Below are 21874 nucleotides of genomic sequence, written 5' to 3'. Positions count from 1 at the left end.
TAAAATGGACAATCAAGTTGATGTATCTTTTCTTTGGGAATCATTGTGAGTTTTCTGTGTCCTCCTCTGATTTTATTTTGAACGCAATTCTTCATTGCGTCTGACGTTTATCGGGGAAGAACGCCCGACGGATTCTTTAGAAAGAGGGTGTTCATAAACGGGACACGTGGTGTCCGATTTTGATGCGAGTAATCGAGTGAAAGTCTTTACAATGAGATGGACCCATCTTTTACCAAATGATTGATCCGACTGACCCGGGGTGAAATTAATAATGCCCTGCTACTAACAATTTCTCCGAGAGGCAGAGAATTGGAGGAAGGGGCATTTCGTCGAACACATGGACGACGACTGTTGGGGTTTAAAAGAGAGACGAGCGCCCCTCGCCCCTCCTCAAACTCAAACTCAAACGCATCCCGCCCGCCAGCAAAAGCAACTGACAACCGTAACAGAATCTCTTTCTTCCTCTGCAAGCTCCCCTCGCGGCCATGGGCTCCGCCGCGCCGGAATCCACCGCCGCCTCCTCCTCCTCTTCGGCGGGGTCTGCAGCCAGCGCCGCGGCCCTGCCCGCGCCCGAGACCACCGAGGTCGGCGCCTCCTCCTCGACGGGTCTCGCCACCTCCGTGGCCCCGCTCGCCGCCTCCTGCTCCTCCGCGCTCGAGCCTACCGCCTGCGCGACGCTGTTCGCCGGTTCGACCTCTTTCTCCGCGGCCGCGCTCGACTCTACCATCTGCACGGCGGTCTTCGCCGGTTCCGCCTCCTCCGCCGCGACCGCGCTCGACTCTACCGCCTGCACGACGCTCGTCGCCGGCTCCTCCGCCACGACCACGGCTTCATCCTCGGCGACGGCGCCGGCCACGCCCAACGCCGCCTTGCTCCGGTTTATTCCGCCTGGCTCAGGTACAACTCTCAACTCTGGCCCCGCCGTTTCTTCTTCGATTCGAATCACCGTGCACGCGCGCGCGTCTTGTTTGTTGCTAATCAACCAGTGATTTGGGTGATTTTGGGTTGCTGTTATTTTTCCTTCTGCAATTTAATGCTGTCAATTCTCTTTTCCGTTTGGTGGATCAAATCAACTAATCGCTTACAAATCCAGCACATACGCGTGATTTTACAGATTTGTTTGACTGACTTACTGAAATCTAGCTCCGTACGTGTCTGTTTCTTGGATGTGGATCAAGCTCCCTTTGTCGATGAGTTCTAGATTCTGGTTCACCATGTTTCGCTGATGAATGAATGCGTTAGAGCATGATCTGTTGCATTGGTGGCTAATGGAAGAATTAACAAGAAGTGCATCAGATTCTAGTCACTTAATTCTTGATGTATACATTTTCTGATTGGTCAATCAGCTAGTTAGCTACAGTATACCTTGATCAGGGAAATCTTAACCTGTGGTTCTTGGATAGGTCCCTTTTTTAACCCTTTTTATCTGAATCCCAGGAAGAAGTAGATGAGCCTAGTTTATTTAACAGGCATGCTATCTTATTAAATCAGGGGAAAATTAGTGCCTGGATAGCTGCTGTTTTCTTTGTCAGTGGATGTTCAGGGTGGACACAGCGATTTTGGTGATTTACGGTTGCTGTTAGTTTTGCTTCTGCAATTTTAATGCTGTCAATTCTCTTTCCCGTTTGGTGGATCAACTAATTATTGCTTACAAATCCAGCAGGCACGAATGCTTAATTTTACAGATTTGTTTGACTGACTTCCTGAAATCTAGTTCCGTGTCTGTTTCTTGGATGTGGATCAAGTCTCCCTTTGTCGATGAGTTCTAGATTCCCGTTCACCATGTTTCGCTGATGAATGAATGCGTTAGAACATGATCTGTTGCATTGGTGGCTAATGGAAAAATTAACCAAGTGCATCAGATTCCGTCCATTAACACGGTTCTAGTCACATAGTTCTTGCCTCAAGGTAGTTAGCTACAGTATACCTTGATCAGGGAAAGTCGATGGTCAAAGAATTAACATTCATTCTCCAAATCTTAGCCTGCTTCTTGGATAGGTCTCTTTTGTAACCCCTTTTTATTTGAATCCCAGGAAGAAGCAGATGAGCCTAGTACCTTGAACAGGCATGCTGTCATATTAAATTCAGAGGAAAGTTAATGCCTCGATGGCTGTTTTCTTTTGTGAAGTCAGTGGATGTTGATCAAGTCCCCCTTTGTCAATGAGTTACTGATTCCCGTTAATTAGAAATAAGAGAAAGTTTTGCTATGTCGAACCGTGCCTGCTGTTTGGAAATAAGCTTATTGTTTCTTGCATCAAGGAAGAACTTCACCATCTTTCCTTGATGAATGAGTTATTGATTTCCGGTAGAAATAAGAGAAAGTTCTGTCGCATCAGGTGGCGGTATTGTCAGGGTTCGACAACTAGTGCCTAATTGATGAATGAACTAAGTGCATTATATTGGGTCCATTAACATGATTCTAATCAATTAATTCTTGCCTCAAGGTTAGGGCGAACATTCACTGTTTGCTCAATTTGCTAGTTAGAAACAGTATAACTTGATCATGGAAATTCGATGGTCAATTCGATAGCGAGGAATGCTTATTTATACTAATGTTGTTGAATTAATATTCATTGAACAAATCATGACCTGTGGTTCTGGGATATATTCCTTTTTGAACGATCCGAGGAAGAAGTAGATAAGCTTAGTTTCTTACTTTGTTATAAAGGCATGCTGTCTTCTTAAATCAGGGGATAAATTGTCTCCTCGATTGCTGTTGTAACCAGTCAGAAAATAATATTGTTTTATTCTTGCATTATGGTTAACCGACTCACTGCTGGAATTGGTGTGCATCAGCATTTGGGCATGTGCCGGACCCCTATGCCATGTGCCCAGCTGACACGGTGTTCCCAGCGCTCCTGAGCTGCCCTGTGGCGCCTTCGCTGCAGGCACAGCTTCCCGACAAAGATGCACCGGTGGACACGAGCCCGGTGTACGTCAAGGGGGATCCGTTTGCCAAGACGATGTACCAGGATAGTGAAGTCGGGCCCAGGAAGCGGAGCCGTGATGAGGAGGATATTATACCTGTGGCAGAGCTCAACGAGGTCATCAAGAACGTGGCGGAAACTGTTTTTGACGAGCAGCATAGGAGTTTTGAGTACATGGACAGGGACTGGCTTACAAAGGGTGAGTATGAAACGTTGGAGTTCAGAAAGAAGGCTCACCCACCTCAGTTCTACGAAGTCAAGGTAGTTATCTGCTGGTCTCTTATTTCACCATCTTCTTCAAGTCTTACTGCTGCCGAAATTCATTTGCGCGTCTTTGCAGAAATCAAAGCATGGCGGACTTAAGCTCGGACCCCGACCTGGTAAAGCAACCAAACCGAGGATTGGGATCAATGGTTTGGGGCGGATCGGGAGACTTGTGGCCAGGCTTATTTTACGCAGCAAGAACATGGAACTAGTCGTCGTTAACGACCCTTTTCTGAGCGCAGATGACATTGTATGCCACCTTTATGTTTTTGTTCATAATTGAGTTACTATATTTGTTGTTTGACTTACTGTGCATCAATTGGTGAATTTGCAGGCTAGATCTCTAGAGGACATGCCTCCTGATTTATTCCCTCCCACCAAAGTTCTATCTATTTCGTATGAATCTCCATTTTGTCAATAAATTCAGTTACATTTACAGGCCACCATTTCAAGTACTAAGCCCTAACACGTCGTTTCCAATCTTAGTGAGCCTGAAAAAATACCCTGGGGCAATCTCGGCGCAGACTACGTTGTGGAGAGCACTGGAATATTCACTGACACGGATACTGCCAGCTCTCACTTGATGGTATATACCACTGGTTTTTTTGTTAAATCAAAAGCTATGTATTTAGCTGTTCAGCGTGACCAAAACAGTAAATCAGTATAGTAGGGGCTGTTTCTTTTCTCAGGTTTTTATTGGGTTTAATAATCTCAAAGTTCGCGGATGTACATTTCCTATCTGTATCTCGAAGTAAAGAAACATGCATTTGTCTTGTGTGCTAGGGTGGTGCCAAGAAGGTTATCATCTGTGCTCTGAGCAATGAAGCTCCCACATTTGTTTACGGTGTCAACGGAAATATTTACACGCCAGATATTAGCATCATCTCAATAGCTGATACCGCTACAATTTGTCTTGCTCTGCTCGCCAAGGTTTACAAGTTTCATCCTCTGTTTAGCTGCTAGCTCTTTGCCTCAATTTGGTTTGTATAGTTGCTGATGACTTTGAATTGTTTTCAGATCCTCCACACCAAATTTGGCATCAGAGAGTGCCAGGTGACTATAACCGGACCATCCTCTAGTGCTGCAGAAATTGGCAGGGTAAGAATCAACCTAGTATTTATGTGTTATTATCATCTTAAAACAACTGATATTACAGTATCTGTTCAGCAGACGTCCTGATTGTTACATTTGGTAAACTGCAGGCACTCAGTTCCGCTATTCCTGATTTAGTCGACAGGTTCCATGTGACGGTGAGCCATGATCCTCAGGTGAAACTGTCTTGTGTGGAACTGGCCGTTAGGCTTGACGAGTGTGCTGACTATGAGATGATCAAGGATTCTGTCAGGTAAGTTCAATGCCCAGTTGGCTGTCAAGTGACTTTTCCTTGTCTGTTATCAAGTAATAACTGTGAATTCTCACCTGGAACTGCTATTTTCAACAAAGGATGGACATTTTTATCGGAATTTTGTTATTTTGTGTACCCCTGGTAATGTGCAATTCAGTCAAGTTGCTAGTATCTCTGTTCCCAAGTACATTTTCTACTGAAAGGTATATTTTAAATGTCTGCTGGAACTGGTGTTTTCGACAAAGGATCGGCATGTTTTTTGAAACTTTGGTAATTCCATGTACTCCTTGTCTTGTATGTATGAAAGATTGCAAGCAGAACTGCAAGCATCTTTGCTTCAAAGTGCATTATTTTCTGAAATGTGTGTTGCTGTACTTTGCAGGAAGGAGTCTTCTTCAGAGGAACTTCACTATGTACTAGCTAACCTGGAGGGAGGAGTGGGTCTCAAGGCCACAGATTATTTAGGAGATTGCAGGTAATTGTATCATGTAGTCACCATGTATGTATCATCATGTGCTGCCGTGGTTTGGGGGCATTCATTCATCAGTTTCTTGGATGGCCTTGACAAATGCAGGTCGTGCTTGTTTGATGCGGATGCTGGAGCTATGCTGGGGGACGGTTCCTTCAAGCTCTTCGCATGGTTCAACCACCAGCGCAGCTACGGGTAATTATCTTTTATCATCACGCACGCAGATTCTTCAGAGGAAAACACCTTATGTTCTTATGTACCTTGTGTTGCAGCCAGCGCTGCACTGACATGATTCTACACATGGCGAAGAAGTCTAGAGTTGATTGAGGAAGAGCTTCTACGACAGAAATGGGAAGAGTTTAGAAACACAGCCCTCTGCACCCTTTGTTACACCTTGTAAATACTGCTATGTTCCTCTGCTTGTACTGACGAGGCAAATGCTTATCAGTGTTGAGTACTACACACATGAGAAGAGACGGTGAATGTTAGTCTCCTAGATAGCTAATCAGGCCATGCCATAGGTTGCCTGTTATTTTGGCAAATATTGAGTGGAAGTCAGCAATGTGGCTGGCTGTTTGTATGAATACAGATGTGTGTAGTCTTTGTAAATTCTTCCTCATGAACTACATCGGCTGTTGGTAGTGTGCTGACGGTTAAGGTGAAGTCAATGTACAGTTTTGTTCATGTGCTAACAAGTTCTGTTCATTTGCCTTGTTTTTTGAAATTTGTACAAATTAAGACTGAATATAAAAATGTTGAAACTTGTCTTGAATTTGGTCATCTTCGCATCCGCCATACAATTTTGAAAGTTACCGCAACTCATCTTCAAACAAGGCCGAAACGATGAAAGTTTATTTATCTGGAAACTTGCCAATTTCTTGAAACCTGATAGCAACCCACATAATAATCATTATCTTATACCTTTGAATAACTAGCAAAGTGGATCATGCAAATGCACCGGCAGTAGTTTTTAAGTGAATGTCATTTTCTTTGTCCAACTACTTATATATAGTGAGATTACATACATTCTAGAATCTAGTTAGATATTTTATTATTAATTATTAGTATTATTGTTATTATTACTACTACTTTCACATGACTGGTATTTAAAATCAACCAGATCCCAAAGAATGAATATTAATGCAAATTTAACACTTCGAGGCCATTCCTGTTCAACATTTAGATATCATTTGCAATCCAAAATGGAGTAATTTTCTCTTGACATTTAGATATCATTTGCAATCCATCAGTTTAGTTGATGCATGTGTTAGTGTCACTCACAAGCGTGAACCCCATCAGTTCAAATGATGTCTGTTGGTGTCACTCACAAGCGTGAACACATATAACCAAATTGACAGTAGTTTGTGGGTGAATGCTATGACGCTACCTATGTAGGCATCTGGATATTTACAATTCAAATGGTTCAAACCTCACAAATCATATTCAAAATATATTATTGCCTGTTGTAGACAAATCAGAGCAGATAGTCATACCAATGCAACGTGCAATACTTCAGCTCCATCACATCCACCAGCAATGTTTATGCCTAGAAGCATAAAACTTCAACTGATGACAGTGCCTAGGAAGAAGCAAATGGATGATGGAAGGCACGAGTAAGTCTACACAGTTGAGCTGACAAACGTGACTTGAGAAAAATAAATCACTTTTTATAGATGAATTATGGCTCAACTTTTATACTTGCAATATAAAAAAACTACATTTGTAAATGCAAAAAAGATTCCTGAAAGCAGTATACTTAGATACTTCATAATGAAAGAACTGCATCTATTTTAGATGCATGGAATGTTCTGAAAGCAAATTGCTTAGATACTACTTCATAATGAAAGTAGTTTACTCAGCTACTCCCTCCGTCCCATAATATAAGAGTGTTTTTGACACTATAGTAGTGTAAAAAACAACTAATGATAATTTAAGTCTGTCTATCTAGCAAAGGGACAATCAATGATTAAGCTTAATTGTTAGTGACTTAAGAAGCACACAATGTGTGTGTCTATATATATATATATGTTTGAGCCATGTAGAAAAAATAATTGGATTGGGTAACTCCTACAATAGAAATACTGAGTATGAAGAATTACCTGGTGAATAAAACCCTGTGAAAGGATGGTAGTCAGTGATATAGCATGTTTCATGAAGTATCTTGGATTGCATTGACCTAAATTGAACCATATAAAAATTGACGTCCACATATATAAAAAACACGTCAGCATCCTCTGAATATCCTAGTATAGTTTCCGCGCCTCTGACAATTTGAGGAGGGAGCGCAAGAATATTATGCATTTCAATGGTCTTCCACTCCATCCATGTGGCAACACCATGATCATTGATTTTCCTCTGCCATATTTGAAAGTGTGGATAAGATAATATGACAAAGCCAACAACGCCATCCTCAACTTGGATGATCTGACTATGGATGAAACAATTTTTAACCGGTGGCCCCACTGAGCACAGCTAGACATTGCTCCACCAAATCAAACACAAGCATGTCATTCCTCGTAGTCAACCAATAGAATGCATTACCAATAAGTGACCCAGGTCTACGAGCATTAAAAATCCGATATGGAGCGGCTGTTGAGATGAGGTTGCCCCATGCATTGGTCTCCGAGGAGTAGACACATGCGAGGGGTTGATGGTCGTCTCTATACATGATCACCAAGACCACCTTAAAGGGGTTGGAGTGACAGCCGCCGTGCACGTGGCCCTGGTCATTGGCAGCACAGAGAACTGCCCCGTTGATGCAACGGGGGACTATTTTGAACTCCGCCGGAACGGCCATGCGGCGCTGCTCGCCAGTGATAGGGGTGCACACGACGAGCTCTCTGTGCACCCAAGCACGTATTTCTCTGAGGAGGGGATGCCGGGTGCGCCGTCCTCGTGGTAGCAACCGTAGCGTCCGAGGTTAAAACGCTCACGAGGGATGCGATCGGGAGCATCGAGGATGGAGGTGAACACAATATTGTCACGTTGGTACTCGAAGAAGCCTAGGAGGGGCGGGTCCCGGTGGTGTGCGTAGAAGCTGCGGAGGTAGCTCGGGTCTGTGGCCATGCGCCGCCACCGCTTGCAGACCGCGGAGGCGCGCGGGAGGGAAGACGGTTGTGGCGGGAGGCGGAGGAGGATCTCCCACAGGAGGTCCTCGTCGTCCATCACGGAGGCCGTCGAGTTGCTCTCGCTCTTGCTCATGGCGGCGGGACGTACGAGGAACGGAGATCTAAGACGTACGCTGGGGGTAGAAACAAGGATGGATTTCTTTGGCCCGATCGGAGATATATATGTGTGTACCGTACGATGATTGATCTCTGGCATCCAACTGGCTAAGGAAACAAAACAAACTTGGGCACCATCGTACGATGATTCCCTTTTTTTTCTCGCCTTTTTCTTCTCGGCTTGGTAACATTGAGCTCCACCCCGTGGGAACCCGCAGTTCATCGGAGTGTCAAAAACGCTAGCTCTTATATTATGAGACGGAGGAAGTATTATTTTTTCTTTTTAAATCTGATCGGCCTGAAGGGTTTGAAAAGATAAATTAGACCAGAAACAATTACAGTGGAAATCCATTGTCTAGTTAAGACAAGCATTCTGTTTTTTCACTCAAGTGAGCAAAACAATTATAAATGAAATCCAGTCCCACGAGAAAGTAGCAAAGCCAGGACTCCTGTAAGAGGTTGTGCAAGATAAAGTGACACTCAGCAAAAAAATTGTAAATCAAACTAGTGTTACCCATCACCAACTGATGCTCATATACGGTGTGGCTGGCCGCGTGCCAGGCGGTGGCATGCGGCTTGATCCGGGGAAGTCATGGATGCTGGAGGTGCCCGCTGGTGCCACGACTGGTAGGCAGAGAATTTGGGCACGAACGGGCTGCTCGTTCGATGGCAAGGGCAACGGGGCATGCTAGACGGGCGACTACGGTGGCTTGCTCGCCTGCAAGGGCCCATGTCAGCCGCCCAGGACGCTCGCAAAGTTCACGAGTGGCCAGTTCAACAGTACAAATTTTTTCGACATCTCCCTTGTCCAAGGTTTCTTCAACGTGTCCATGGACTTCCTGCCAGTGCGGGCCCAGGGAGGGGCAGGGTGCAGGGAGCACGCTGCACAGCCAACATCACTTCGCAGTGCCCGAGCCAGCTTAGCCCGGGGGGGGGGGGGGGGGGGGGGGGGGTGCAACAATCCTTGCATGGTGTTCAACCAGAGCAAGTACTGCTGCACTGGGAAGTTGAGCAGTTGTGAACCCACCACCTACTCGTTTTTCTTTGTGCAGATGTGCCCAAACGCGTAAAGCTACTCTAGGGATGATAGCTCAAGCACCAGGTTCACTTGCCCAACAGGCACCAACTACCAGATCGTCTTCTGTGCCCTGAGCGACCTGACATCTTCTACCCCAGATCCTCCTGCACCTGCGTGCCATGGACAGATTATCATGGGCATAACTAAGGGCCTCTCTTACCTTCATGAGGAGTGCATGAAGAAAATTGCTCATTTGGATGTCAAGCCACAAAATATCCTCTAGATGAAAACTTCAATGGTAAGCTTTCTGATTTTGGACTATGCAAGCTAATTGATAGAGACATGAGCCAAGTGGTTACTAGAACGAGAGGCACACCTGGCTAGTTAGCTCCAGAATGGTTGACATCGCAAATTACAGAAAAGGTTGATGTGTACAGCTTTGGTGTTGTGGTCATGGAAATCATCAGCGGAAGAAAGAATGTCGACTCATCCTGGTCTGAAGAGAGCCTGCATCTTATTACCATGTTGGAAGAAAAGGTTAAGACTAATCAGTTGGTGGATTTGATTGCAAAGGACAGTAACGACATGCAAACACCTGAGGTAATTCAGATGATAAAGCTTGCAATGTGGTGTCTGCAGATTGATTGCAAGATAAGGCCTCAAAATGTCTGAGGTTGTCAGTCTTGGAAGGTACCAAGAATGCAGAGACCAACATAGAGCACACTTTTGTTGTTACAAATCCAGTAGCTTTTGCTATTACTGTGAATGTGAGCTCCTCGGTTGCACCTCTAGCTTGGGATGTATCAGGTCGTAGGTGAACTGATAATCCTGACAAGATATATCTAGATTATGGCAGGAAAAAAATCCAGTGTGTTTTGATTACACAAGTACTGTTGTGCGAAAAACGCGGTTACCATGGTTACCAAAAAATACAGACCAAATACCGTTTGAAATTTTCAAATGTAATTCGAATTCAAATATTTGGCGGATGACAAATAACTAAGGCACTGTGATTTTACAAAACGTGCTCGTAGCGCAGTGGCGTCTACTCATAGCCTGACGTCCTAGTTGTCTTTTTGGTCTCGAGTTCAAACCTTGAAGGCCAAACAATCTTTTTATTCCGTTTATATCATAGAATTAGGCAAAAAAAAGATGGCAGCAGCGGGATTCGAAGACATGACGCTGCGCTTATAGGCCGTGGCCCACGAACGACTAGACCATTGATTAACAGGTGTCTTTTATCAGTTTCCACACTACTTGACTATACGTTGGTCGTTTAAATTCAAAATTTTCAAAAAATATCGATTTTTTTGCTGGAAACGCCCGTTTACCCAGGGGGGGCCAAAAAACTCGGTAACCACGCGGTAACTCGAAATATCGAGCGGTAACCAAAACCTTGCTTGTCGCTCGTCAAGATACGTCCGTTTGAGCGACAAGTAATTCCAGACGAAGGAAGTATGACGTAAGATGTATGACCGAGACACAAGTCACATAACGTGCTAGCGTATCGTACGACAAGCCAGACATGAATTACTCTCCTGCTCATGGAAAGACCAACCATGCCTAGAGGGTGCCGAGTCTGACTGAACTATCTCTGTTACTGTTGTGACAATGTAGTGCTCCCTATTATCATGGTATATGAAATCAAATTTCATAACATTTTTGCAAATCTAGTCAAATAAAAGTTGTGCTGCTTAGCATGCCACTGGGGTGAATTCAAGGCGCAGTCGAGTAACCATTCATTCCCTCTCTGCCGAGTGCTAGCTCGGAATCCTATGCACGAGTAGTTAGTTGATTGGTAGGATAGTCCTTGCACAAATCCGTAAGTGGCATCATAGGCATATTCCTACGAATCAAACTTTCCATAAAGAGAGAACAAAAAGTAAGCTTCACATTCAAAAGAAGGCAGGGAAAAGAAAGGGACCTCCGATCAACTGCAACGAGCAAAAAGATAACAATACTATAAAATGGCATGGAGTTCCGCTGAGTAAAGCAAAAGGAAAAGCAAGGCTACAATACATACAGTCCAAAGGACGCAAACCTTGGTGATGCTAAATCAAAGAGACTGGCTGGCTGCTGCTTGACGAAAATCTGTGTCAAAGCTGCAATAAGGTTGCAAAACTTGGGTGTGCTTGTGCAACACTGCTGAGATAGAAACAACACCACGGAGAGATAACGCATAGCGTCCAGGATTATCATTAGGCTAAACAAGCCACATGTAGGGTAAACAGATAGAAAGTTCTGCTCCCAATATGTGTGTCGCGATACTGCTCTTTATAATTCCAACAGAAATTAATCGGCTAGAGTATAGAGTATAGAACATCACTAAAATGAAATTCTGCCCATATACATGTCTTGATTGAAATGTGAAAATCATCATCCGTCGATAAATTATACTATAATTGGTTTCACTAGTAAGTCCATGGAAAATCAGTAGTCTTGTTGTCAGGGATTTCCATCTCTCTGAACTTCATCATTCTGGCCACCAGCCCCTCAACTACATCTGAATCTGGCGCAAACATCGCGTGGGTGATTCCAACCACGCCAGGGTTCTGACTGTTGAGCACCGAGAACGTCGTCGCAAGGCGGAGACCATAGTTCATGATGAAGTGAACCAAACCACGGGGAAATATGAACACATCCCCCTCACACAGTCTCTTCTGAAACAGCTTACCGGTGGTGTCAAAGAAACCGGCCAGCACGCTGCCATCATGGACAAACATCATCTCCGACGCCCTTGGGTGAGAGTGGGGAAGCACTATCCCGTAGGAGTCGATGTCGGTGCGTGCCATCGACATGCCAAGGGTGTTGAGGCCAGGGAACTCAGCAGCGGTGATGATGTTCGCAGATGACCGGACCATGTTGTCTAGTTTCCCAGCATGGTTGAGAAGCAGTGTCTTGAAATCAGAAGCCAGTATAGTGCTAGGGTGCTTGCAGATGTAACCGTTCATGAACAGCTTCCTTCCACCCCGAGGCGCCATGGGGCACACATCTTGAAGAGGTGGACTGTCTGACAGGCTTGGTGGTGTATAGAGGCCAAGGAGGAGGACGTAGGAAAACAGGACAGTGAAGAGCTTCATCTCCTGGACGCGGAGATGGGAGTAAAAATTCATGGGTTTAAATAAAGTGATGAGAAAGGAGTGCAACCAAAGCCAAATCTGTGCAGCCTGTATCAGATTTCTTGGAGTTCGCTACAGAACTTGCTTCGGATTGTGGCCAAAGTAACAATCTCTGAACTGTGGCAAAAGGGTGAAGGTGTTAATATGAAGCTTTCCGATTCTAGCGACGCCCCTAAGCCATTTGGTTCATCTCCAGGCTACCCTACGCTGCAAATCTAGATAAATTGTCACGCTGATGCTGAAAATGCTTCAGACTTGGTCACTTGGCAAGTCTTCAGTAATGCGCGCATTGTATATGATGCTTGATACTCAATTCAATTAGTGTTCAGTGGTAATGGTGATGGTATCCGAGGAGACGTTCATCGCCTACTTTGTATACTGGTAAAAATTGGCGTGTTTCAGAAATTGCTTCTCATTGATTGTTCAAAAAGTAAAAAACCAAAGTCTGACTGTCACTGAACTAGTAGCTTTGCTGCTTGTGAACATATGGAATGATATAACGAAGGTAATATGATAACATCCGATTTCACAGGTCACAGTGGTTCGCAAATCAGCAAAACGAAGGTATGAAATCGTCACGGTGCATAACGAGTCATCACCAACCAGTCGACATCACCGGAAGGAGGAGGAGAAGATTCACCTTGTGGATGCTGAGGAGCCCAAGGTCGAAGGCGGACCCCGCGGGGACTCAACGGAGACAAATGTGGAAGTAGAGGAGAGCGGTGGCGTGCCACAGGAGCAAGCGGGCGAACGGACGGTTTCGTGAGAGGCTCGAGGTCGCCGCCGCCGCCGCAGGCCGCGCCGGAGCTCCGTCGGCCGGTGATAGGGAGGCAGAGGAAGGGGACCAAACCTCGCGCCTCGGGCCTGTAGTGGGCCCCCAGTGCAGGATTAGCTCGCCGGGGAATCCCCTAAAAAACAAAAATAAGCAAGTACTGCTAAAATGAAAAAAGATGTATGTATTTACAATAGAAACATAACGTCCATTTAAAATAATCCACCAAATTGAAATGTACTATTAGAAAAGGTTAAAAATTAAATGTACTTTTAGAAAAGGTTAAAAATTGTATTCTTTTTCTTTTCTTTTTTCTTTTTACGTTTTTTTGTTTCTTTTTTCTTTTCTTTCTTTTTCTTTTCTTTGACTTTTTCATTATTTCCTTTTCAAAATTATTTTCTGTTTTCAACCATTCTTCCAGAATTTTAAAAAATACTTAAATTTTTCAAATTTTGTTCACATTTTTTGGAGAATGTTTATGTTTTCGATTTTTGTTCAGAAACTCCCAAAAAATAGAATTTTAAAATTTATTTGCTGCTTTTAATTTTTTGCGAAAATTCAGAAAAGATTAGAATTTCAAAAAATGTTTGCTTTTTAAAATTTTCTTCACAAACTAAAAATTTCAATGATTTCAAAAACTTTTCCCATTTTTCAAAATTTGTTCACAAATTCAGAAAAATGTTCACATTTATAAATTTTTCACAAAATAAAAAATGTTCCCATTTTCCAAATTTGTTCACAAATTCAGCCAGTGTTACATTTTAGGAATTTGTTGGCAACTTCAAAAAATTGTTCACCGATTCAAAAAATGTTCGGGGGCAATTTAGATTTTTTTGGTAAAAATTGTTCGTAATTTCGAAAAGACGTTCATATTTTTAAAATTTTGTTCTTTTTTTCGAAAAATGTTTACAAAAGTTTGTTTGAAAATTTCATGAATTGGTTTTAAGTTTTGTCGCCGCTGTTAGTTTCTTTAATTTTCACGCTGTTATTCTTTCACTTGGGTTAGCCAGTCACGGTGGCTAGCACGACGTTTGCATCTACAGAAGGTGGTCAGTTCGATCCCTATCGCAGACTGTTTCTGTGGTTTTTATCTTGCGAAGCAAAGCCACCGCAAATGGGCTGGCCCAGGGTGAGTTGCGGCATGTGTGAAGCCGTGACTCGCGACTCCTTGCCGCAATAAGCGGCGTATAGGAGGTCCTGATAGAGGCGGCTAGGGTCGTGGAGACGTCGTGTCGGTTTGTCTAGCGTTGGCACGGTAGGCCCAAACACAACAAAATACCTACTCACAAATAAGCCGACCACTGCGCAACACTCTCGACGCACCTCAGGCCAGAATTTCTTGGGAGCTTAGAAATTGTTGTGAATGCTCTACTCCAACTGCTTAGCCCCACGTCCTCTTTCTCTCCTCAAAAAGGCAATTTGGGCGGTGACCCTTCTGCCGGCATCTCCGTCAATATGGCTGTGGGTCCTCTGCCTCTCTGGCAGTCGCTCCGGCGATGGGAGGGGAGGGACCCCGCCGCTGCTTCTCTGACGAGTAGTTAGTCTGGGCTTCGTTTCGTTTTTTGCAGAGATGTCGCATCGGTGGCGGATCGATGCCGCGTCAGAATAAATTGGCCCTGTTTCTTCCCCACCTGGTGTTCCTCCAATAGATGATGCTGGGAAGCAGGTAGCCTCTTATTCTCGTCAGGCTCCGGATCTAGCGATTTTAGGTTGTGTCGGCTGGTGTTTCTCGTCAGGTCTCCATTGATTGTGTTGGAGACGACGGTTAGGCAAGGCGCATGGATCTCCATTGATTGTGCTGTTACATTTCTTGATTTGGAATCCTTTGTGCAAATCTTCAGGTCTTATGTCACTCCGTTTTTCTGTAAGGGTGTCTACGTATGTACTTTGTGTATTAAATTTGTTCAATGAATGAATACGTAGTGCTGCTTAAAAAAAGTTATGTACTCCTAGAAAAAGTTATATAATTAATCATCATGAGGTAAATCCCTTAAAAAAAATAATGAGGTAGGAGTAAAAACTGAAAAAGTAAAAGCATAATCGAGCCCTGTGTATTCTAGGTCAGGGGCGGCGCCTCCATTCCGTTCCATTCCAAGCAGGGCGCAGAGATGAGCCGCCGCCGCAGCCCACGCCTGAATCGCCAGACCCACGCCAGCCAGGCCGTGGCGAACGCCGGAATGGCCGTCCGCCGTAGCCCGCGGCTCCACCCCCAAACCCCCTTGAGCACCGGAGCGACCCGCCGACGCAGCTCGCGGCTCAACCCCCAAATCCACATCGGTGAGGAGGGCGCCGGGGTGACCCGCCGGCGCAGCACGCGGCTCCACCGCCAACTCCACGCGAGCGATGAGGGTGGCGCCGTAATAGGCCTCCGCCGAAGCCTGCGGCTCCACCCACAGATCCCCGTGAGCGAGGAGGACGCCGGAGTGACCCGCCGTCGCAGCCCGCGGCTCAATCCCCAAATCCTCGCGAGCGACGAGGGTGGCGCCGTAATAGGCCTCCGTCGCAGCCCGCGGCTCCACCCCCGCCTCCACAGGAGTGAGGAGGGCGCCGGAGTGACCAACCGCCGCAGCACGCGGCTCCACCCCCAAGTACACTCCAGCGAGGAGGGCTCCGGGATGACACGCCGTCGCCGCCGCCGCGGTACCTCGCCGGCTGCGCCTGCCTCCCTGCCGGACGACGACGACATGCTTCGGGAGATCCTCATGCGCCTGCCGCCTCAGCCGTCCTCCCTCCTGCGAGCCTCCGCCGTGTGCAAGCGCTGGCGTCGCGTCACCACCGACCCCCGGTTCCTCTGCAGCTTCTCTGTCCACCACCGCAAGCCGCCACTCCTCGGCGTCTTTGAGAGAGATGGCTACGACATCGTGTTCACTCCGGTCCTGGACCCTCCCGACCGCATCCCTCCGGAGCGCTTCAACACACTACATCAGATACGTGGCTTCCGGAAGGCCGACCTACTCGGCTGCCGCCAAGGCCGCATCCTCCTCCTGGAGATGGACTGGTTCATTGTATGGGACCCCATCACCGGCGAGCATCACCATGTCGACATTCCACCAGCGTTCGATAAGTTATCCTACCTCTATGGGGCTGTGCTCTGCGCTGCCACTGACCAGAGCCACATGCATGGCAGTTGCCACTCGAGCCCCTTTAATTTGGTCTTGATGTCCCCGTGCCAAGGCTACGAAGATGGTACTCCACCCATCGCTTGTGTATACTCCTCGGAGACTGGGGTATGGGGCAATCCCATCTCGACAACAAATCGATGTGAGTTTGCTCGATGTAATCCTGGGGTCCTTGTTGGTAATGTCCTCTACTGGACGTCTAAGAGTGTGAATGCCAAATCAAAATATTTGAATTTGGATCAGCTCGGAGACGACATAATTGAGTTCGATTTGGATAAGCAGAGTCTTGCTGTGATCAAGGGGCCTCCAGGTCTTAATCATTCCACCACACATCAGATAATCCAGTCAGGGGATTGTGATGTTGGTCTTGCCATATTGTCTCACGGTAGATTTGAAATGTGGGAGAGGAAGGTCAGCTGTCACGGTGGTGCCACATGGTTCCTGCAGAAGATTGTTGAAATGCATACTGTTCTTGGGCTCCCTCCTCAGGCTGAAGGATCGGTGAGAGCGGTCGAAATACTTGGGTATGATGAGGAAAATGGTGCAATGTTTTTATTTGTGGACAACAATGTCTACATGGTTGAAGCAATGTCAATGCAATCCATGAAACTTTATCAATGCAGTCATCACAGCTATGCCAATGACATTCATCCTTTCACAAGTTTCTATGCACCAGGTGACTGCTCATCATTATTCCTTGTGTTTTGGTAGTAACCTAATCTAGTAACATTCTATATACTTGGTTGCTGCAATACCTTCGTTGTGCTTCCCCAGTGTCCATTAACAACTTAAACTTAGTTAGAAATTGTTCCTTTACTAGTTGGACAAACTTGTAGCTGTACTGTGTTTTTATGTCTTTGATCTTCAGAGATACCAAATCAAATGTCAAATGAGTAACTCAGCTGTTGTGTTTGGGTTCTCTAAGCTTGTTACGTTTGTTTGTCGGGTACCATCTGTTTTGGTCTTGATTAATGTTATCTCTATAACAAATAACTTTTCCTTAATCTATACTTTCTGAAATAATAGTTTTTTGTGGACTTATTGAAGGTCCCTGCTGCAAGTGACTAGTACACTTGTATGCCACACAAAATAAATTGGATTTCTTGTCTCTAGTAGGCTAGATTCATTTACAGCTGAACACCAAAAAATCACTGTTGTTTCCAGAATTTATTAGTTTGGGCATGTTTTGATTTTTGTATGCTTGATATATTGGATTAATTCTAGGCAGTTTTTCTTATGAGTTAAAGCTTTCATTATGATGTAACTTAATATTACTGCTCTCAGGAATGGTCTTCACATTTTAAAACAGACGTGATCTTGTTTATATGTTGTTAGCATCAAAAGTGGGTTATAAATATCTATAAAAACTATGAGAGCTAAAATGATTTGTTATTATGAAGTTATGTTTGTGCCTTCGCCTATCCATATGTCTTTTCCTTGTAGCTTTTGTTTATTGCCTGACTTCTTATGCTTCTGGGTGTAGCCATTCCTGGTGGACGTGGCGGAGCTGGAATGCTGCAAGATATGTAGGATGACTGTCTGGTCTCCTGTGGTAATATGCTGGAATGGTCCTAAAGGTAACAACATCTTCAGGATATAGTTTGTGATTTCTGGATTGTTTGGTTTTTTTGTATGGAAAATATCTGTCTGCCAATGCAGGCAGCTTGCATCCCACAAACTATTGCCCATTCGGCTATAGGGATTCATGCATGTCAATAGCACATACACAAATTTTAAACGATGGTGGCCAAGGCAAAATGACTGTCCCTTTTGGGCCGTAGCTCATAAATGATATCCAGATGTTGCACATAGTGTTGTTGCTGTTAATATTACCTGCTTGTGCCTGTTTTGCCAGCTAGAGTTCTCCCTTGGTTTTGCTATTTCATAGTCAGCTAGCTGAAAGCAAGACATTAAAAAAGGGCAGCCCGGTGCATGTAGCTCCCGCTTGCGCAGGGTCCAGGGAAGGGTCTGACCACTTTGGGCCTATTGTTCGCAGCCTTTCCCTACATTTCTGTAAGAGGCTGTTTCTGGAACTTGAACCCGTGACCTCATGGTCACAAAGCAAGACATTAGTAGCATTTTTTGGAAAAGAAAAGCTAATAGTATGTGCATGGTTAGGGGAAACTTCTGCTGTGAAGAGCAATTGTAGATAAAGAGAAAAGCATATATGGATTCCCCACTACTAGTTGGACACCAAATATATATGTGACAAAACCAATACGATGTGTTTGATTTTTGTCTATGTACAGGCATGGTTAAAAAGGCACGCCTAGGCTCTAGACGATAGAAAAATGCCTAGTGCTTAATTGCGGTTAATATGCATTACGCATAAGCAGAATATTCATACTGAAACAAGTGATTTACCTATGCGGTTTATATGTGCCTTTTGTCAGAAAGCACAAGGCAGTGGCAAAACGTACAATTAACGGCTAGTGTTTTTTTAACTATGTATGGAGGCGACACGGTGTATCATGACATCAGAATATTCATACTGAAACAAGTGATTTACCTCGGTGATAGCTTTCGTAGACCTCTGCCCATTCTTTGATCTTAAATCAGAGCATGGTCCCTTGGGCTTCTTTGTTACTGGTTCATTCAAACCATCATCTGCAAGTATTTCATTCAAACCATTTTGTTGAAATAAACATTTCTGCATTATGAACATATTAGACAAATCAGAAGAATGGGATTTCCAACCATAATCCAGAAAATGTAAAACTTCATTACATTACCTAGCGAACACAGGAAAAAGGTATCTTCACATGTCACTATGTCAGAGCACTCTATAACATGGCCAATCAAAATCAGTAGAAACAAGGGAAATGTTTACCATCTTCACCACCAAAGCCTTCAAAGTATTCCATATCTTCCATTTCACCCATCTCGATATCAACACATTCAGCATACTCTATCTCACCTTCCTGTATTGGCACTATGTGGGAAAGCTTGTGAGCAGTGAGAACATAACAAAGTTAGCTTATGTCTCAGACTCGGTACTGTGCTTACTTCTTCCTCTTCTATCTGAGGAGCCACATAATCTTTTTCCATGTCAAGGATAGTATCAAACTGATTGAAGGGGTAATTATAAATGTGACCATAGACACCTTTCCTCAGACTTCCCTTTAGTTCGCTTTCAGCACTCTGACTGATAGCCGGAAGATGTTAGAACATGGGAATATAATCAATGAATAATAGACGAGTGATAGAGATTATCAGAAGAAGAAGAAGAAAATAACCTTCTCTAGTTGAGCAGCCTTTTCAGCTTTCTCCAATCTTCGGAGATTGCGCTGAGTGTTTTTCCTGGGGACTGTCATTATCTTCTCTGTAACAGAGCATAAGAATATCTGTCTGCCAGCGCATGCAGCCTGCATCCCATGAACTATTTCCCATTCGGCTATAGGGATTCATGCATGTCAATAGCACACAAACAAATTAAAAACGACAGTGACGCCAAAGGCAAAATGACTGTCCCTTTTGTGTCGCAAATGATATCCACGTGTTAATTACTCCCTCCGTAAAGAAATATAAGAGTGTTTAGACCACTACTTTAGTGATCTAAATGCTCTTATATTTCTTTACAGAGGGAGTAATATATTACTGCCTTCTGCCTGTTTGGGCATGCCTAGAGTTCTCCCTTGGTTTTGCCAGAGTCAGCTAGCTGAAAACACGACATTAGTAGCATTCAACTATCCCACCCAAATAATGTACATTGTCAAAAGGCTTCAATGGTGTAATTCGCTGTCATTTGTAATCCTAGGAGATAGCGAAGAGTATGATATCTGTTACGTTTTACGAGCTTGGACACACATCTTGCTCATAGGCTTTTTTAACCATGTATGCTGCATACACATCAGGTTATGCATGTATGTACTATATTTACTAAGGGATTGGCAATTTTGTTGTCTGCAGGTGAAGTAGTCAAGGGCTGCTGTTGCCCCTAGTCCCTACCGAGTTTGTCGCGTTCCATCAATGTGGTCGGCATTGTGTACATACGTTATGTGGAAGAAATTGCTGAACATGTGCCTTCGTTGAGTAAGTTTGTAATGTGACAAGATGCATTTTAATACCTAAACGAGGGAAGTAGTTCAGCTTCCCCAAGACATCATGGTTCACTTCAGATTCCGTTGCAATATCTTCTTTTACATGGTTGTGCTTGGCAGATCTTTATTTGGAAGCACGCTAGTATGCACCCTGTTTAAGTATGAACTGTTTAATTTCCGTTTTTATTAAATATGAACTCTGGTATGTAGTATGAACTTTGGCAAGCGTTTATGTATGAACTCCGGTGATCTAGTTTAAGCGCGAACTGCATGTTTGAATATGCGGTATTTGTTTGAAGGATCTATTCTGGCTCAGCGTCCGGCATCCTGCAAAATTCGTTCCCGGGATGGCCGTTTACCGGATCTGCTAGAGATGCTCTTATACCCTTGATGTTTCCGACGATGACTAAGGACTTCCAAATGTTTTGCCTTTTGCATGTCCTTCAACCCGACCTGCATTGATGTTGGCCTAGCAACAACTAAAGCATCAAAGGGACGGGAGAAAACAATACACTGGTAGCTCCGGCTACATGCCATTGATCCAGGCTACCCTTAGGGGTCGGGCTGGTTTTGTCGAGCCAGAAATCTATTGTGGGTTCTGATTAGGCTAACAAGTATCGGTCTAGTTCATGATCCTTCCCAAGCCCAATGGCATACGAGCATCCCCCTGCCCCCCCTCCAGCTCTGCCAACCAGCTTGGTGTATAGTGATCTCTACCTAAATTACAAAAAAATGTTACATGAGAGTCATATATATACCATCCTAGCTTAGGATGGACGTATTTACATGCGTTTTTAATATCAAGATTGCCATGGGTCGCCACCCAAAGTCAGTGAGATTGAGTAAAGTGGACTCGTCCTTTGCTGGTAAACAACCACCAGAGCTTTATTGGGCACTCAAGACAATACAATCACTTCCATCCAAGAATAAAAGGTTCCGAAAATTATGCAGTTCATCGAGTGTTCCATTGATGTATAGAAGTTAACAAGAGTTGTTCAAAAAGAAAAGTTAACAAGACGTATACGAGCTTGAGATTTGCATGGTACACATTTAAAAAAAAATGTGCAAGACACAATAGATATGCTTTGGGTCCAAACTTTAGACCATTTAAAAAAAATATGGTTTGGGCACAAATTTCGCAAGCTTCTCGTTGGTCGTCGTAGAGATATAGTTCCAAAAATCTTACCGTAAAATGGATGCCCCATTTATTTTGAGTAAAATACACCACAAGTCCTAAAACTATTCAAAGGGTGTCAAGTTAGTTCTAATACTATGAAAATGCTCATATGAGTCCCAAAAGTTTGCTAAGTGTGCCACCTGCAGTTCTATCCGCGTAGGTTCTATCTGCATTGCATCAGCTTTGACTTACACAGGTGGCAGGTTGACTATTGCCATGTGGCAACATATCTTATAGACCACCCCAAAATGTCCTCTCTTCTAATTTTGTGGCCTTCCTCGTTGCACAAAACCTACGCGGATTCCGTCTACCCATCAATCTGCCCAAGCCATCTATCCCATTCCCCCGATTCTCTCGCACGATCTGGTCGCCGCCATCCCGCATCTACGTCATCGTTGGC

General features: G+C 44.4%; 3 protein-coding genes and 1 pseudogene across 4 annotated transcripts; 3 read left to right on the top strand and 1 right to left on the bottom strand.

The window, feature by feature from the left end:
- The first annotated feature begins 407 nt into the window (after positions 1-407).
- On the top strand, positions 408-5631 carry LOC123073903 (glyceraldehyde-3-phosphate dehydrogenase, cytosolic). 2 transcript variants are annotated; one of them, XM_044496902.1, is made up of 11 exons: positions 408-897; positions 2797-3188; positions 3268-3441; positions 3526-3587; positions 3678-3777; positions 3975-4121; positions 4209-4289; positions 4394-4536; positions 4919-5011; positions 5111-5200; positions 5278-5631. In XM_044496902.1, the coding sequence occupies exons 1-11, from the start codon at positions 486-488 to the stop codon at positions 5330-5332; spliced, it is 1749 nt and encodes a 582-aa protein (XP_044352837.1). In that variant the 5' UTR covers positions 408-485; the 3' UTR covers positions 5333-5631. The 2 variants fall into 2 exon arrangements, 1 of the variants encoding a protein (XP_044352837.1); XR_006435786.1 differs by lacking the exon at positions 5278-5631 and having other exon boundaries at positions 4394-4806; positions 5111-5159.
- A 2573-nt stretch (positions 5632-8204) lies between these two features.
- Positions 8205-10065, top strand: LOC123076090 (uncharacterized; annotated as a pseudogene).
- Positions 10066-11578: 1513 nt separating this feature from the next.
- Positions 11579-12327, bottom strand: LOC123073902 (germin-like protein 11-1). The gene has a single exon (XM_044496901.1). It carries the CDS (start codon positions 12325-12327, stop codon positions 11659-11661), a length of 669 nt encoding a protein of 222 aa, XP_044352836.1. The 3' UTR covers positions 11579-11658.
- Positions 12328-15182: 2855 nt separating this feature from the next.
- On the top strand, positions 15183-20374 carry LOC123077072 (uncharacterized). The gene is made up of 3 exons (XM_044499277.1): positions 15183-16933; positions 17741-17834; positions 20167-20374. The coding sequence occupies exons 1-2, from the start codon at positions 15247-15249 to the stop codon at positions 17785-17787; spliced, it is 1734 nt and encodes a 577-aa protein (XP_044355212.1). The 5' UTR covers positions 15183-15246; the 3' UTR covers positions 17788-17834; positions 20167-20374.
- The last annotated feature ends 1500 nt before the right edge of the window (positions 20375-21874 follow it).

This window comes from Triticum aestivum, chromosome 3D, assembly GCF_018294505.1.
Source record: "Triticum aestivum cultivar Chinese Spring chromosome 3D, IWGSC CS RefSeq v2.1, whole genome shotgun sequence".
In the NCBI taxonomy this organism is placed as follows: Eukaryota; Viridiplantae; Streptophyta; class Magnoliopsida; order Poales; family Poaceae; genus Triticum; species Triticum aestivum.
This window is presented reverse-complemented; position numbering and strand designations above follow the sequence as displayed.

What these genes read in the sequence shown, in the direction of transcription:
- LOC123073902 (XM_044496901.1), bottom strand. Translation starts at nt 12,327, where the DNA reads ATGAAGCTCTTCACTGTCCTGTTTTCCTACGTCCTCCTCCTTGGCCTC.
- LOC123077072 (XM_044499277.1), top strand. Translation starts at nt 15,247, where the DNA reads ATGAGCCGCCGCCGCAGCCCACGCCTGAATCGCCAGACCCACGCCAGC. An exon ending in CACAAGTTTCTATGCACCAG is followed by an intron (nt 16,934 to 17,740) that starts GTGACTGCTCAT and finishes TTCTGGGTGTAG; the next exon opens with CCATTCCTGGTGGACGTGGC.
- LOC123073903 (XM_044496902.1), top strand. Translation starts at nt 486, where the DNA reads ATGGGCTCCGCCGCGCCGGAATCCACCGCCGCCTCCTCCTCCTCTTCG. An exon ending in GTTTATTCCGCCTGGCTCAG is followed by an intron (nt 898 to 2,796) that starts GTACAACTCTCA and finishes GGTGTGCATCAG; the next exon opens with CATTTGGGCATGTGCCGGAC. An exon ending in CTGCCAGCTCTCACTTGATG is followed by an intron (nt 3,778 to 3,974) that starts GTATATACCACT and finishes CTTGTGTGCTAG; the next exon opens with GGTGGTGCCAAGAAGGTTAT.